This window comes from Opisthocomus hoazin, chromosome Z (assembly GCF_030867145.1).
Source record: "Opisthocomus hoazin isolate bOpiHoa1 chromosome Z, bOpiHoa1.hap1, whole genome shotgun sequence".
Taxonomy (NCBI): domain Eukaryota; kingdom Metazoa; phylum Chordata; class Aves; order Opisthocomiformes; family Opisthocomidae; genus Opisthocomus; species Opisthocomus hoazin.
In genome coordinates this window covers 73,512,154-73,528,116 of record NC_134454.1, presented here as the reverse complement: position 1 = coordinate 73,528,116, position 15,963 = coordinate 73,512,154, and the positions used below count along the sequence as shown (strand labels likewise).

Here is a 15,963-nt window from a genome sequence, read left to right as displayed (position 1 = left end):
ACTGAATAATTTATCTGCTTTGCTGACATTATTTCTATCAACCCAAAATATTAAGCTTAAGAACAGAAATAGAATATTGTTTACAAAGCTTTGTTGTTTTTTTGGCATGAGATTTTTTTTTCCCCTATTCAGAATGTTCCTTGTGCAATTATATTGCTTGCTTAGAGGAAAAGTCAGGAATCCACCATGACAGGAGATGTTGCCCTATGTTCATACCTGCTATTTTTCATTTAAGACACACAGATTAACAAGATTTGCTTATAGAACAGTTTTTCCTTTTCCAAAATGAAAGGCTCTGTGGAATAAATAAAAACTCCCCTATTGCAGGATCTGACCTGACTCTCATTTGAAACCAAAAGGCCCCTATTCACACACACAGCTCAAAGACATCTGAAAGTCATCTTAAAATGCCTTATTTCAAAACAGGGGATCTTATCCTACTAGTGAATGCATCCAACATGTTTCAGAAGTGTAAGCACATTCTGTAGTGCTCACTCAGCTAACGCCATCTTCGAGGAAAACTTTGACCAAGCCACTACCCGAGAACCCTTCCATTAAAACAGCAGCATGGTATCTATAAGCCTGCATGCCCCTTGGTTTCTTTCTTCGGACGTTTTAAGCAGAACAGACTTTCAATTGCCCCTCTTTTTTTTTTTTTTTTTGCAAGTAGCTATAAGTTAGATTTATGAAGACAAAAAGACTTCTTACAACTGTATATTTTGAACAGATTTATGACAGGACTACAGTATCCGCATGGAGGGTCCACAAGGCAGGAATGCAGTAAGAGTAACAGGAGAGTGTCCTGTAGACATTAAATAGTACCATTCTTTCCACATTCATAAATCGTAAGTGCCTAAGGTTGTATACTGCTGGTTATAAATTATGTAACTGAGTTCTCTGTGTGTAGGGGGTAAGACTTAAAATGAGAAATCATCTCTATAAGAACTTATGCCTTTCATATTAAAGAACCTAAGATTCAAATTACTTCACTAAAACAGTATTATTTCCTATTTTAAGGCTTTTTTTTATCCGGGTCTCTATGGAGACTAAAACAACAAAACTCATATGCATACTAATCAGTCTTCAGAAAACCAGAGAAAATTTCTCACATTAATTTACAAACACCAGCTCATGACGAATTGATAGCCACAAACATCTAGCTTAAAAAATTCTCAGTGGCAAAACAACATATTTGACCAAGCGTTCTAATCTGGTTTGAGCTTTACAGCAGAGGTTAAGGCACCTCGCAAGCTTTACAATTTTATTACACCTGCGGTAGAACCAAAAAACCCGAGTATCAAACTGAGTATAGTTAATCGAACAATTTTAATGCTATTTTTATGTATATAACCCGATACATAGTATAAATCTGTATTTATATGTCACATATAGGCACACAAAACCCTCAGTAGAAATGTTCAGCATTTCTAGTAATTAGAGTGGTTGTTTACGATCTTCTGGGCTATGGAATGAGGCTCAAAACTTTCTTGCTATTAGTCACTACATTGGTAATCTGATTCCACACTAACTAAAGCAAAACCAAAGACTATCAGGGACTTCAGCAGATCCTAAAGCTACATATAAAAGATAATTGCATACTCAGGGGAAAAATCCTGGAACAGGTTAGCTCATGAGAAGTAGCTAATTATTCCATGCTAGCTCTCTCGCTGAACACTCTCACTGTGCAGTTGCAGTGCCTTTGCACTGTTTGGATTAATCCACTTCGGATGCTCAGAAGGCCAATTAATCGCCTCTCAGCTGGTGTAAGCCCTTTTAGCTTTGCTTGAGCTAAATTAGCTCACACAGCTGAGGATCCAGACCCCTCTTGTCCACCTCCTTCGAGCAGAGGTGGCACCAGGCAGTAGCTGTGCCGCCATCTACCGTAGGTTTTGCATAGCACTTCTTGGTCCAAAGCCCACTCCAGCGATTCTTCCCACCAACACCCAGGCTCAACGAGCGAGACTCCGCTCCATAGGTATGCACCTAAACCTAAACAATGGTCTGACCCCGCAAGCCTTCTCAGGCAGATATCTCTCCACAGACTGCAGGTTAGCTGCTGCTAATTAAGCTTCACATATTGTGTCACTGTTCTTGAGCTACTAACATCCATCCTGTAAATCTGAAGTCTGTGTGCTTCCTAGCACTATTGACAGTTGCCTTAAAAGTCAATCAAAAATAGTAAAACACTCAAAAACATGTTTAAGTTTTCCTGAACCAGCTTATCATGTTACATGTACCTCAGTGGATGCCATCCACTAAACCCAAAGAGTTTCACTATCTTCAGGAAAGCTTTCTGGGTGCAAGCCCGAATCTGCACACATGCAGCCCTCTCTCCATTTTAATACATGGCTTAAGCTTCTCTTGGTGTTCCCAGATCTCAAGTTGTAGTGTAAGCTTTTTTGATTGCTCTTTGGAGGCTTTTTAGTTTTGTTTTTCCCTGAACAAGCACTTAAGTCACCAGAAAGCAGTGCAGCTCTCCTTATTCACACATGCAAACAGCTCCAGCAAGAACAGGGGCAAAGGGCTTCACAGCTGTGGTGCTGCAGAATAAGCTAACAGTTGCATTTTGACAACAAACTTCCAGATGTAAGGAACAATAAAACAAAACCTGAAAAGTGTCCTACTTCCATCTAGTGACAGACACCCTCCAGCTATGCCAAATGCTGCAAGTTCCTCCAGCCACCTGACAAAGCTGTCAGAAGCCGCTTCGATTCCATTACCCTATAGGTAGAGAAAGACCAATGGAAGAGTTCCAAGCACTCAAGTTGGAAAACATCTGCCAGAGTAAACTTCAATTTACCACACTCTACACAATATTTATAGAGCAAATCTACGAATGCTGCTTGAGCCATTTGAAGGCTGGAGACTAAATTCTGTTTTCTGAATGTTTATTCTGACTTTCTCCAACTGTTCTTACTTGACAGTGCTTAATTAGTGCCAGCCATGCAAGCTGTTGTCTAATTACACAACACATCATGATCTCACAGCCCTACAGATAAGGCTTTACTGCAGCATAAACGATTTTAAACATTAGCATATGAGAAAAAGAAAATTAGCTTCCAAATTAGAATGTTTCAAAGTCTTGTATGTCAATAGTCCTATTATTTGTTTAGGTAAGCATGGTTTCGAAAGGGGAACATATTAGAGATTAAATAGCCTTTAATGTTAAAGAGGCTACAATTTAGTGGGCTGTCTGGCTAACCCTTTATGCATGACAGAAATCTATTCACATGTAATTACATATTTTAGACCATCCTGAAGATACCATGTGTTTGCATGGAACCAGGCCAGCTGGGGATTATCAAGGTGCAGCTACACCTGAGGTTATGAAAAGCACAGAATTTGTGAACCACTTGCAACATTTTGCTACACAGACACCCTTGAAATAAAGGCACAGTAAATATATTCTTAAATGGTCCCAGACTACGTACTTCTACAGAAAACACAATTCTGTACTGCAATATACTGACTATTAGAGAAGAACATACAACTGTTTGACTTCTTTTCTGCTAACAAGATCCTAAATGTTTTGTATTTAAAGATTTAGTACACTAGGTCTGACTTTGTGATGCAAGTGCGGTTAGCAAGTTGCAAGTTTTAGGATGATGGGAGTCCTTTCTTCACTGCACATAAACTTGAGGGACAAGATATCACTATGTATAATAAAGGCATTGTTTCGCTTTTATAGGAAAGAAACTACGTTCTCCTCTCTTTCAGCAGATACTCTGCAGATGCGACAATAACCATGACACCACCAAGAACGCCGATTCTCTTTCTATGCACTGACTGGAAATCTAGGAAAAAAGCATCACACCGTATGGCTGCAGGGGGTTGTTCTTGCATCTAGACTGGGAGAGTAGAAAGACATGTATGTGCTTTTCAGCGTTTTCTGCCTCTTCTTGACAAGATCTCATAGAAGCTCAAGCATGTCTGTGCAACTTTACTCATGAAACAGTTCTGTTGGTTCAGTGGGACTGCTCAGGTGAGCCGCTACTTCTCCGAGTACACTTCTGTCTGACTGGGCTCCTCACAGCCTTCTCGGCAGCAATGCTCTCTCTACAAAGAATGGCTGGTGTTCTCAGAAATGCACACAAAGTTTCGGAATACTGCGTTAGGGAAATGATGCTGTCCGCCTCCACAAAAAAAAGCAATCTAAGAGACACAGCGCTAGGACTTGATCCCACATAAATTCAAAGCGAAGCCTTCATCATAGCTCTGTTTTTCGAGAATTTGGCTTCCTATGACATGCAGAAAGGGAGGTGGTACGATTCAGCTGCTTTGACATCTAAAGCTTTTCCAAATGTTAAGTGCATGGTAAAGTGTGAAGCTGCAAGGGGGAGCAAGTGAAGTAGTGACATACGATACAGCAGCCCTCTGCTGCCAGTTTTTAAGCCTATGTTACAGGTATTTAATAGAAATACAGCTGAATTAACAGCAACGTCTGTCACATGGCGTGGCAACCTGCTGAAGTGCTCCATGCTTCACCCATCAGCTAGCAAGGGAGCAACTGAAGTCACTTCCAGTTGTTTTAATTTAACAGAAGATTTATCCCCAGGTTTATCTGGATTTGTGTAAAGCAACCCAAGGACCAAAACGTGGTTCCCTGCCAGCGGCGCAGGGCAGAGGGTTCCCTCCAGCACTCGCCCAACAAAGCACGCTCCCGTAGCGGGCCGCAGTCACTTCAGAGTCGCGACGCCATATACTGTGATTTACTACAGTCACCCCGGTTTGAGACTGCACAGGCAGGAAAAGTGAACAAAGGTCACATTTCCAGCGCTGACGGCCAAACCTGCGTTACCAGAAGCGCGCTATGACCAAAAGCCTAATTAGCACCGCAGAAGGGCTCGAGGCGTCGCCCCCGGGAGCAGCCCCGCCGACTCTTACTTTGAAACAATTTCGTTAAAAAAAAAAAAATAAAAGGAAAAAAAGAGAAAAGTAATAAATAAAAGCGACAATGCAGCGCGTGTGGGGTCCGCGCGAGCCTAGCCCCAGATGTTTACCGCGCGCCACCGCGGCCGGGCGCGCGGCCGGCACCCGCACCGCCTCGCCCCCTCCCCCGCGGCGCCGGGCAGCCTCCCGTCGCGAGGAGGGGACCCCCCCGAGGGGACCCCCCCCCCACCCCATCCCCCCGGTGCCGGCGCGGGGGGATCGGCGCATTGTTCCCGGACAGCGTTCCCGTCGGGGCGCTTTAATGACGGGGGATAATGATTTTCAGACTCGGGAGACAATGCCCCCCCCCCCCCCCCCCCCCCCCAGTCCCTGCAGATCTGCCCAGCCCGCCTTCCTGCCCGGCGAAGGAACAAACCGCGCTCGGCGAAGCCATTTGCAGTACGACTGCAGCCGGGACACACACACACACACACACACACACACACACACGGCCAGACGGGACACGGGACCCTCACCGACACGGGCTAGAGGGGAGCTGGGCCGAGCCCACCCCACCGCTGCTCCGCCGAGTCCCCCCCGTCCCGCTCCCCGTCCCCGTCCCCCCGCAGCAAGAGGGCTCGGTCGGGGGGGCTGCGGCCCGGCAGCAGCGCGGTACTCACTGAAGGGGCAGTTCTCCTTCTTGGTGCCGCTGACCTTGCCGTTCTTCTCGATCTTGAGAAAGTACTTGTTGTAAGAGTAGAGCTTCCTCTTGCGCACGTCTCCTTGGAGGTGATTGTAGCTCCGCACGTGTCTCCCCGCACTGGAAGGAGAGGAGAAGGACGAGGGGAAGGAGGAGGATGATGAAGAAGAAGAGTTGGTGGCCTCCGGGGACAGCATGTCCTGGCCGAGGTCATGGCAGGTGACAGGCACAGAAGACACCAAGAAGAGCAGCAGCAAGCAGCAACAAGGCAGGTGGGAAAAGGCTGAGGCACCATTTGTCAGTATCCATTTGCACATTGTACTGAAACTCTGGGCGCTGGAAAATGTCTTATCAAATGAAACATACTGGAAGGGTAAGACCTGGTAAAAGGCAAGTGGAGAGCCGGTGGTTGCTGCTTCTGGTTAGATCCCTCTGAGCTCTGATCTGGCCTGAAGTAAGTGCACCAACATCCATAACTCAGGGGACAAATCGCCTCAGAAGTTGCTGCCTTTTAATCCTTCGAGTCCTCCCTCAGAAAAAAGAGCTGTTGGTTTTTTTTGGGGGGGTTGCTGTGGTTAATCCTCTTTTTCTTTTTCTCTTCCCCACCACCACCCCCCCTCCCCACATGCACACACACTCCCCAACCTGGTTTGAGACTTCCCAGTAGTTATTTTGTTCTCTTCCTCACTCCTTTCTTCACCATCTTAGATGCAGAAAGGTCTGAAAAATAGATGACAGCAAAGTGAGCAACAACAACAACAAGAATAAATAATACCCAGCAGAAAGGGGTGCTGGAAGGGATTTTTCACACATACCCCTTCAGATACACACACACGCACTCACACTTTGTGGCTTTGCACCTTCTTCTGATTCCCACCCCTTTGCCTCTTTGCAAGTCCCAAACTAGTTGCACAACTCGTCCCTTTCTCACTGACAACCCCAGAGGAGGCAGTTTCTTTGTTTTGCTTTGAATTCTCCAGAACAGTATTAAAAAAAAAAAAAATCCAGAGAGAGAGAGAGAAAGAGCGAGAGGGAAAAATCCCAACTTGTCTCCCCCGCTTCCCTTCCTTTCCCTCCCCCTTTGGTTGTAAACAGGTTGGGAGCCGCAGCCTAAATGTCAGCGATTACAAGTCAGAGGTGGGACGTGCCTCTGGTGGTCAGCCCTTATTCGCAGGGGGTCAGGCAGCGGTGGGACATCCGACCCTCCTCCCGCTGCCGGGCCGAGCGGTGCCCGCTGCGGAGGAGCCCCGGGAGCTGACCCGCTCCCCCCCGCCCCGGGCTGCAGCCGCCGCCGCCGCCCTCGGCTCGCTGCTAATTGCTCCTAAAGCCTTCTCCTCCTCGGAGCGCCGGCCACCAGCATGGCTCGGAGACCCGTGCTTTGCCCATTTCCCTGTCTTCCAGGCGGAACCAATCCCCTCCAGGGAGGCTTTCCTCCCGCTTCGCCCCCCCCCGTAAGAAACTTGTTTTCTAGCGGAGGGCTTTATTTTATTTTTCTGGCAGTGAAGTGCTTGAGAAAGCCACCTGGAGCTTGTTGCCTGCGAGATCTCCCACTCCCACCCCCCTCCGCTGGAGGAGGGGTTGGGTGGAGAGGTTGGAAAGAAGTATATACTACAGGCAGACTCTGGAAAAGCAGATTATATGCTGGTCAGGGAGAGTAAAAAGGGAAGAGACATAATTAGCTCCTTTTCCTTCTTCTTTGCCAGCTTCCATGGAGGTCTTTCTCCCTCCTTTAATGAATCACTGATTTCTCGCTTCCGTTGCTGAAATAAAAAGTTCACACTTTAGCCTGCTCTTCCTTTTAAGCCTCTCAAGATTTATTACGTTTCTCTCCCCACCCGCACCCTCCTTGTCTCAGAAGAAATCAGGGCCCTAAATGACCATTTTCTAATTGCTAACATGAGTCATTTACTGAATCACGCATCTGACTTCAAAGCAAAAGGGGCTTTATTGGGATTGCAAAGGTTTCCCCATAAAATCTGTCTGAATATTTTGCCGTCTTTTTTTTTTTTAAACTAATGCAGTTTCCTTTGCCAGAAAGAAACAAATTTTCCATTTTCAGGGCTATTTTAAAGCAATTTTTTAAGCTATTATTTTCCTGGAGGGGCATATGTTGTTGTTCTTCCCTCCGATTCCGTCTCTCCTAATGGATTTGTCATTTCACATACTGAATGTTATGACAGGTTCATATTTCTAGCCCCTCACTGAACTGTCAACTTCCCCAGTAATTAACAGGCATCTTCCATATGATGTACTGTCTTTTAACACCAGAACAAAGGGTCACGGACTGGTAGAACATGGGCAGCATGCAGGACGTTAGATTTTGGTCAGTAGTACTGTAAAATAGCTGGTTTGGAATGCAAGGAGGTTGAACATTCTCTAAGAGAATGGAGTAGTGGAGAAGTGAAGTGGTACAGAAACACTGTGGGTAGCTCAATACGTAAAACGAGAACTTTTCTGAAATGGAGGCTGTTCAATAAAGCGGATCAGGGGGATGCAGTGGAAAACCACCTATGCAATTACATCTGGCATTCAGAGTAATTCTTAATTTAAACAACAGAAAATGCAGAAAAGAACAAATAGTTCTAAAATTAGACTGATTCATTGGATTACGATGTTAAATATATTATGACCTTCACAACAGAAATTAGAAATTATTTTCTCCAGTTATGGTGTTTATTCTGGAGAGAGTCGGCTCCTGAATTCATGTGTTCAGCTTCTGGGGGTGACATTTAAACAGCCTTAAAAACAAAACCTTTTAATGTTAGAATCAATATGTTTTACAATGTTGTTTATGGTACTTCAGAGTATTTATTCTGCATGTATTTGCACTGATTGCAAAGCATTTCAGATTTTTTTTTTTTTTTGGTGAATCTGATTTAGGCTTTCCTTTTGTGGCAACTAAGAAAAAAAACCGAAAAAACCAAAATGAACAGCAAAAGCCTACTTTTTGATGAATGCCTGACAGCTTACATGTATGTCTAAAAAGCTGATGCCAATGTCTGCTTGCTGTCTAGGTCATGAAGGGCATGACATGTTATCCCTAAAACTGAAGTTCTTTTGGTTCCAACAGCTTAAATCATAATTAATTACTATAATGTCTTAAAAGTATACATATTAAGAAACCTTTCATTTTTTCCCATTTTCCTGTCAAATGCTGGAAAATAGGATAAATCAGCATTTTAGGATCTCTGGTGGCAGGAGACAACACTAGTTTGGGGGTCAAACAGATATATTTAACCCCTTCTCCTTAAAAAATAGGTAGTCTTGAGCTTACTCAAGAACAGTTCTGTTTATACCTATTTCTATCTTGTGATTGGCTTTATGTTGTTTGTAAGATCTTGTGGTTAAGAACAAAACCCACATATCCAGAATTTCATGTTAAATCTGCTTCTGGCAGGTGCAATATTCAGTGCAGTACTTTACTACAACGCATAGAGTCCTTTTCTATCCCGTGTGATGACAGGGAGGGCATTTACAAAACAGAGTCCAAATGAAAAGCTGACATAGCTTTTTAGATTATATCTCATTCTTTTTTCTACTTTCTGTATAGCCTTTCTTTTATAGCACAGTTGAATCCCTAAATACCCCACTACTTTGTATTGTCAGGTCACCTCTTAGGTTAGCCTGAGAAAGCCTGAGAAAAGTTCCACAGGAAAGATGCACTATTTAACGGAATTCAATCTGTCCCAATAGATTTGAATCACTAACATAAATGTATGAATGTAGATTATATCTCTGTAATGAGGCCTGAATCATTCTCAGTTACTTCAAAGGACTGAAATTCAACCTTCCTTTTTAGCAGCAACAATCAGACCTTAATGGGTTCCTTTATTAATTGTTCCATGGCTAAGCTTGAAAAGCAGCTACCTTCCGTACAGGTCCTACAGTAGAAATGGTACTTGCTGCTTCTAAAACAGTGTTTCTGTTTTGACTTTTACCGCTCTAAGATTCTGTGAAAAGTTTCCTGTGCTGCAGTTTTATAAATGCTGAATTGTATTGACCCATCCAGAATGAAATAAAGAAAACTCGTTCTAAAAAACATGCAAAAAGTAAAAAATGTATTTTAAGAATTTTCCTTATTGGCTGTTTTCTTTCCAAAGAACTTTCAGGGAAATGAAATGCACAGGTGAATTTTAATGAAAAATAGTCTAAACAAAACTTTTTTTTAAATACATGTAGCAATAGCTGATGTTATGGTTTTGTCTTTTGATTAGCAAGGAGGGATATGTTCTGGGTTTTTTTTTGTTTGTGGGGTTTTTTTTCCATGTTAAGTAGATGAGTTGAATCATAGAAGGAATATTTTAAGGTAGTTGGAATAGATTTTGCCTTGTATGATTTCTCTTAGGTAAGGTGTTATCTTTTCTGGTGTTGTAAGTAAGTTCTGTCTATGCCTTTGAGTGTTAATATAATCAACTCACTCTCAGGTGTCACCAGCTCTTCAGTTTGGATTGCTAGATAGCAATCATGACCATTTGCTGCTTACAGTAGGATAGGAGATGCACATGCATCTTCTGCTCATGGGACCCAATTCTGTTCTTATTCAAGATGTTGGGAAATTTGCCAGTGATTTCATTGAGAGAGTTTTGGGCCAGGAATGTCACTGCCAGAGAGGCAGCTCTGCCAGAAATGAGGTGAGGAATGCCAAATGCCAGTGAAGGCTCAGATGCCTCCGTCTATATGTCAGTTCCGAACTGCAGAACTTGGCAGTGTTGTAAAACACTACTCTTGGTTATAAACAAAGGCAGTGGCACATAGTGTCTGCAATCACCAGCCAGTAATGAGACAAGATGCTTGATGTGAGATGCAGTGCTACTTGCTGAGATCTTTACACTGTGGAGTTCATGTCTATCGAAAACAGGGACTGAAGGCCATTGCATTTTATCTGTATAAAGTAAGTCTTAAAGCTTAAAGAAAAAAGTCATCATAAGAGTTATTTTCTTCTGAGAAATCTGCAAAATCACCATCATTGTATTTGTCTCTATTTTTCACTACTTCACATACCCCCACGCCATTTAAAAAGTGTAAAAATACTAATGTTATTCTAACTTCATGTATAGAATGAGGTATAAAATAAGCCCTCAAGTTGTCAAAGATCAAGACTGGAGGTGGTGACTCATCTATGTGTATGAAGCTGTAATAAGACATATAAAATCAGAATACTATTTTAGCTGCCTGTGGTGGGGTTTGGTAATGTGTGGAGCATACTCCTTGGCTTCTCTGTGCATACTCCTTTCCAAATAAGTTTCCAAAATTGGAGAAGAACTCGAACAGAGTTTAGCAGAGGTTTATAAAATGCTTCCTTCAGCATTTCTTTTTTATTTCAACACAACTTGCGTTTCTAGGTCAGACAACAGACATGTGCAAATGAAGTTCGAGATAACCAAAATGTAGTTCAGCCAGAGCTGGTTCCACCCAGCCTGCAGAGTCACTGGTGAGAATGGCCAGGTGCCCTGCCCAGGCTGAGGGTAGTGCTCAGGAGGAGTAAGATGGTACTAACTCTGTGAGAGCTGGTGGAAGAATGAAGAGTTAGCTAGCACTGCCGCTGGTGATAAGTAATGGTTAGGTAGAATATACCCTGATTTATGGGTTTTTTTTTAAGGAACAGAAGCAAAATACGGCAGCGCTTAGGACCGCGCAGGTCATCCTCTTGTGAACAGAGATATAAACTATGGGACCAGGCAGGATTTGCCCCATTACTTAGATTAGTAGTATGTGTTTCTCTCTCCTGGATGTATTGGAAAAACTGTCAGAATGCTGTGCTTCAAGCAGAAAATTAAGAAAATTGTTTGTTTGTCTTAAAATGCTAATTATGGCTATTCTCTTAGGATATGTTTATAATTATGTCTGACAAAGAAATTACCGAGATGCATGACATATGAAAACATCTGTATGCTTTTTGTTTGATAAATACAGCTATTAAAAAATGAAGAAATAAGTAAAAAGATGCATTCTATGGAGGTCAGCTAGAGGAGACTACAGACCCCCAGACATTGAGCTGCAGTGCCATAAATAGCTATGTGTGTGGGTTGGACACTGACCGTGTTTAGTAATGGTCTGCTGGCAGCCAGTTTTGCATACTCTGCAGCACAAATGTAATTAAAAAGGCAATATTTTCAAGGAGTTACTTTAATTTTAGAGGATTTGTTTTTCTTTGTCATTTCATACAGAACTACCATGAATGCAGGCCACTTAAATACTTCTACAAATACGAGTGACTGAGGATACAAATATGAGTGATTGAGAACAACCCTGTCAGAAGTGGCCAGGAGGGGGCAAATGTCAGTTAGATCTTTGCAGATTCTTTCTTTTTTTCCCCCATCAATCTCATCTAAGCCTACATTTTTCATGGCGAAACCACCAGGACTTTGAGGAAATACTGAATGCATTCTGATATGCCCTCCCTCCACATAAACCTGCACACCTGTGAATTATCCTTGTAATGGATAATGCTGATGGTAATGAATTTTATTTTTTTACCCCCATACTGGTTACTCAAACTGTTCATACAACTTCTTCTGAACATACACTACAAGCATTTTCGTTAATCATCCCCAGGATCCAAACCTTCAGCTGAAACAAGATGTTGGCTTATTTGTGACCTGGTAGCTCATGTTCCCCAGAGGAAACTTTTCAGATATACAGATAGTTTGGTACTTAAATGTCATGTTTGTATCTTTGAATTGTATCTTTTAATTTACTGGAAAAGCTCTTTGTGTGGCACGTAACTGAGACAAAACCAAAAAAGTTATACAAGCCTTTTTATGAATAGGGTGTGCACCCTGAAAGGTGCTAACTATCCAGTATTCTTCCTGGATCCTACCAAGATCCCTTTTAGAAAGGCAACAAAGCCAAACCAAAACTCCACAGGTCCGCTAGGCTCCGCTGTCCTTGAGTGCTACTGGAAGGGAGCGAAGAAGTCACTGCTAGGCATTGCTGGTGGAGCTATTTGAAACAGAGCTGACAGCTAGGAACATCAGCCCAACAGCTGAACATGCTTGCCTCACCACAGGCAAGCGGGGTAGTCAGCTGGACTCCCTCTGAGCCAGTTAATAGCTTACATATTGCAGGGAGAGCTCACACACTGCCTCTTCTTTGTCAGTTAATTGGTAGCAGTCACTGGAATTACTTTTGTGAGTAAGCACCTCTCAGCGTGAGGAAGGGTGATGGAAGCGAGCCCTTTGCTAGCAGGGAAGCATGCGGCAGGGCTGGGAAGTGAGGGACGGCTCCCCATGCCTCCCATGGAGTGGGCAGTGCCAGAGCTGCTGCAAGATGGGCTGGGCACCTGTCAGTATTCCTACGTATGGCATCACCAAGGAGATATGTGGCACAGTATCTCTTACAGGGTACATTCCACCTATGTTTCTACAGAAGTGCTGGGCAGAGTTGGACACCAGCTTTCCCAAGACCATACCTTTTCACATACATGTGGCAAACATGTCTCATCAAAGATACTGTGAAGACAAAAAGCAAAGGTAGAGTCAGCTCAAATCTATGGGATTCTTTCCTAAGCACTTCATAGTTTAGGGCATACTAGAACCCTTAATGTTAGTAAGAACACCATGACTCAGATATAATTGTCCAGCTTGATACACTCTTATTATTTAGTCCTTCAGAAAGAACAGCCAGGCTCTACTGCTGTTCTAGGCTCTGTATCAAGAACGCGTCCCTCAAAGTCAGCTTATTGCTGTCTTGTGATCTTTTTAGAGATGATTTTGTTCTCTTATAGGGTACTCTCCAGCTGATGATTATGATTTTGGAAATGCAGTGTAATTATATTAAAAGATTGTTTAGCGTTTTATTAAGATCAAAACAAAGAGACTAAAGATAACAATATGGTATCTTCTTTCCAGTATTATTTTAAATGTTTACAGCATGTTAAAGATTTAAGCAAGTCTCTGAAGAGCTGTCATCCATTCTGGCAGGCTTAAAAAGATTATTTTTCTTTATAGCATATGGTTAACAACTGGCCACACAGATCCAAATTATTGCAGATTTTAACAATGTTGCCAGTTACTGATGATAATGATTAGCTCCTAAATGCCAGATTCAGTAAACTTGACATCAAGTTTCATGTATCCTACATGTAGTTAAAAGCAAGGAACTTTGAAAATGACACATTGTTTTTTTGCACACCAGTAATTAGTAAAATACCTTCCCTGGAATTTCTAAATACTAAAAAACCTGCTGCAGTGGTTTTTAGTGCAGCTTAAGGATATGTACGCCCTAAACCAGGCTGGAATTTGCCAAACCAAGAGATGTTACTGATCAGAACAAGCAGTAGAAGCCTGTGTGTATGGCATAAGGTAATTCTGAGCAGTTTTCAAAAGCGTGCAAGAGCTTCTTGTGCCCAAAGAACAGAGAGAGGAAGCCAAAGGTGATGGGACACCTCCATTTCTTTCTCTTCTGCTCTGCTTGTGGTGCTGCCTTGCCTCTGGTATTACTTCCAGCCCTGAATCACCAAGTTATCCTATTCATGTGATGACTGGGAAAAGAATATAACCTTGGAGCCCTTTTTGTGTATCTGAATGATAGAAATCTAAACAACAAAGAGCAAGTTACTTATTTGTGGTACATGTTGACTGTTGTCTGGGGAAAAGCACCACTTAATACAAAATGCTGTCTGAGGAGTGCAGAGCATGTGGAAGGGCTGAATAGCTAGGCCAAACTACAATATCCACAGATGATACAGGGGTAAAAATATTTGCTTCATTTCTGAGGCATTCAAGTCTAGTGCTTTTAAAGTCTTCTAAACTTCTGTGAGTCTGTTGTACAAATGACATAACAGAACAGTGGTGACCCTTGCTTCAGCCTGCCCTAGGTCAGATTTACTTGTTGGTGCTTGTGTCAGGCATGCACCAAAAGGCTGAAAACTCTTCAGTTAGTTAATAATTATAAGTTTTTTAGTTAGTTAGCTAGTTAGTTAGTAATGTAAATGCTCCCTACAAAAAAACTCTAGGTATGGGAGACAGCTAGTTAGATTCATGGTCACTGAATGGTGATGAGTCAGAAAACTTTTTAAAACCATTTACAAATAATGTGTTAGCTCAGACCATACAATTTAATTACCAAACAGTCTTTCTGGTCCTGGTTTCATATGGACACGCATTCAAATTTGTCAACAAATCACATCATCAGATAAGCCACCACAAGTCAGATCTCTAAGGAGAGGAGGGTGAGGGAAATAAGTATCTTTTTTCTCTACAGTTTGCAGTAAAAGGTGCTCCTCCAGAAATCTAAGACTGGGAGCTTAAGCGCAGCTCCACTGGGCAAGTTGGTCCCTGGTGGCCTACAGAAGAAATATCCTTCCATTCTCTTGCAATTGCTTAGTATCCTCAAATGGGAGCTAGAGAGAAGCCATACATCCTCCAGAATGGAAACTTGTCCTTGAAGATGTGTTCAGAAATGTGCAGTATTGTGGACCCTGAAAACAGCTTATCCTATTCCCATCATGGAGCACCTGCAAAGAAGTGATGGTTGGGATGTCATCTCCCCATTTTTTTTATTGATGGCTGACACATGGTAGATTTTTCTGAACACTGAATAGAATTGGGAGCAGGGAGTGGCCTGGCATCAAGAATGACTATGTCCAGCCTGCATTTCCGACAAAAGCAAATCAATTAACATCAGCTAATGTGTAGAAAGTATTGTCCTCTACAACAGCAGCAACTGTGCAAGTCGTATCTATGAAGAGATAATTATTGAGGTTAATGTCAAGGAAATAAATGCAAGTCAACTCACCAAATCGTGACACAGAAAAATCATGACATCCATACATAAGACCCTCTGATCAATTAGCAATCTTCAAGCAAAATCTGACTTGGCGCTACAGAATTTTGAGCCCTGTGCCAGCCATCTAGGCAATTTCTTACATCTGTGCTTATATGTTCCTGCATATTCCAATAAATTTCAATATGACACCACATATGTTCAAAGCTATGTGTATGTTTAAGTACTCTCAGGGCAGGTTTATTTAGCTTTTCCTACTAAGAATTTCAGCTGGCTTATAAAAAGTTCCTCAGGTGTGGAATTCTTGTAGAAATCTAGCTATCAGGAGTGACATTATAAAGATTTTTAAGGGATTGAATACTACCCAAAATGTGAAAATAAAAACCTATTTTTGCATGGAACTTTTTCAAGTCCGAAAGATACTAACATTTTCATAACTGGTAAGAATGGTACCAAAGTAGCTGTTATGTATCCTCTCAGGAGAAGGTCGTTATTATGGACACAATGTTCAGTGCCTTTGATAAGCATTAGAAGGAATCAGTAGGTTGTATGATCTTTTTCATGGGAAGTTTCAAAAGTAACTTAGAAAGCAATTTGTTGGGTTGTTCTAGGTGGACCTGATCTGGTGCAGGGATCAGTTTAAATAATTGCTGGATTCTTTTCCTATA

At 42.4% G+C, this 15,963-nt stretch overlaps 1 protein-coding gene across 3 annotated transcripts in view; it reads right to left on the bottom strand.

Moving 5' to 3' along the window:
* The window catches only part of FGF10 (fibroblast growth factor 10), a 107,917-nt gene that overhangs the window by 58,341 nt on the left and 33,613 nt on the right, over positions 1-15,963 (bottom strand). For 2 of the 3 annotated variants that reach the window (XM_075411698.1, XM_075411699.1), the window contains exons 2-3: positions 6,215-6,289; positions 5,550-6,113 (exon numbers count right to left, since the gene is read on the bottom strand). In XM_075411698.1, coding sequence (XP_075267813.1) covers positions 5,550-5,886 — 337 coding nt within the window. In that variant the 5' untranslated portion in view covers positions 5,887-6,113; positions 6,215-6,289. Of the gene's footprint in view, positions 1-5,549; positions 6,114-6,214; positions 6,290-6,412; positions 6,536-15,963 lie in introns of those variants that run through there. The other variant, XM_009943675.2, reaches the window with a different exon arrangement.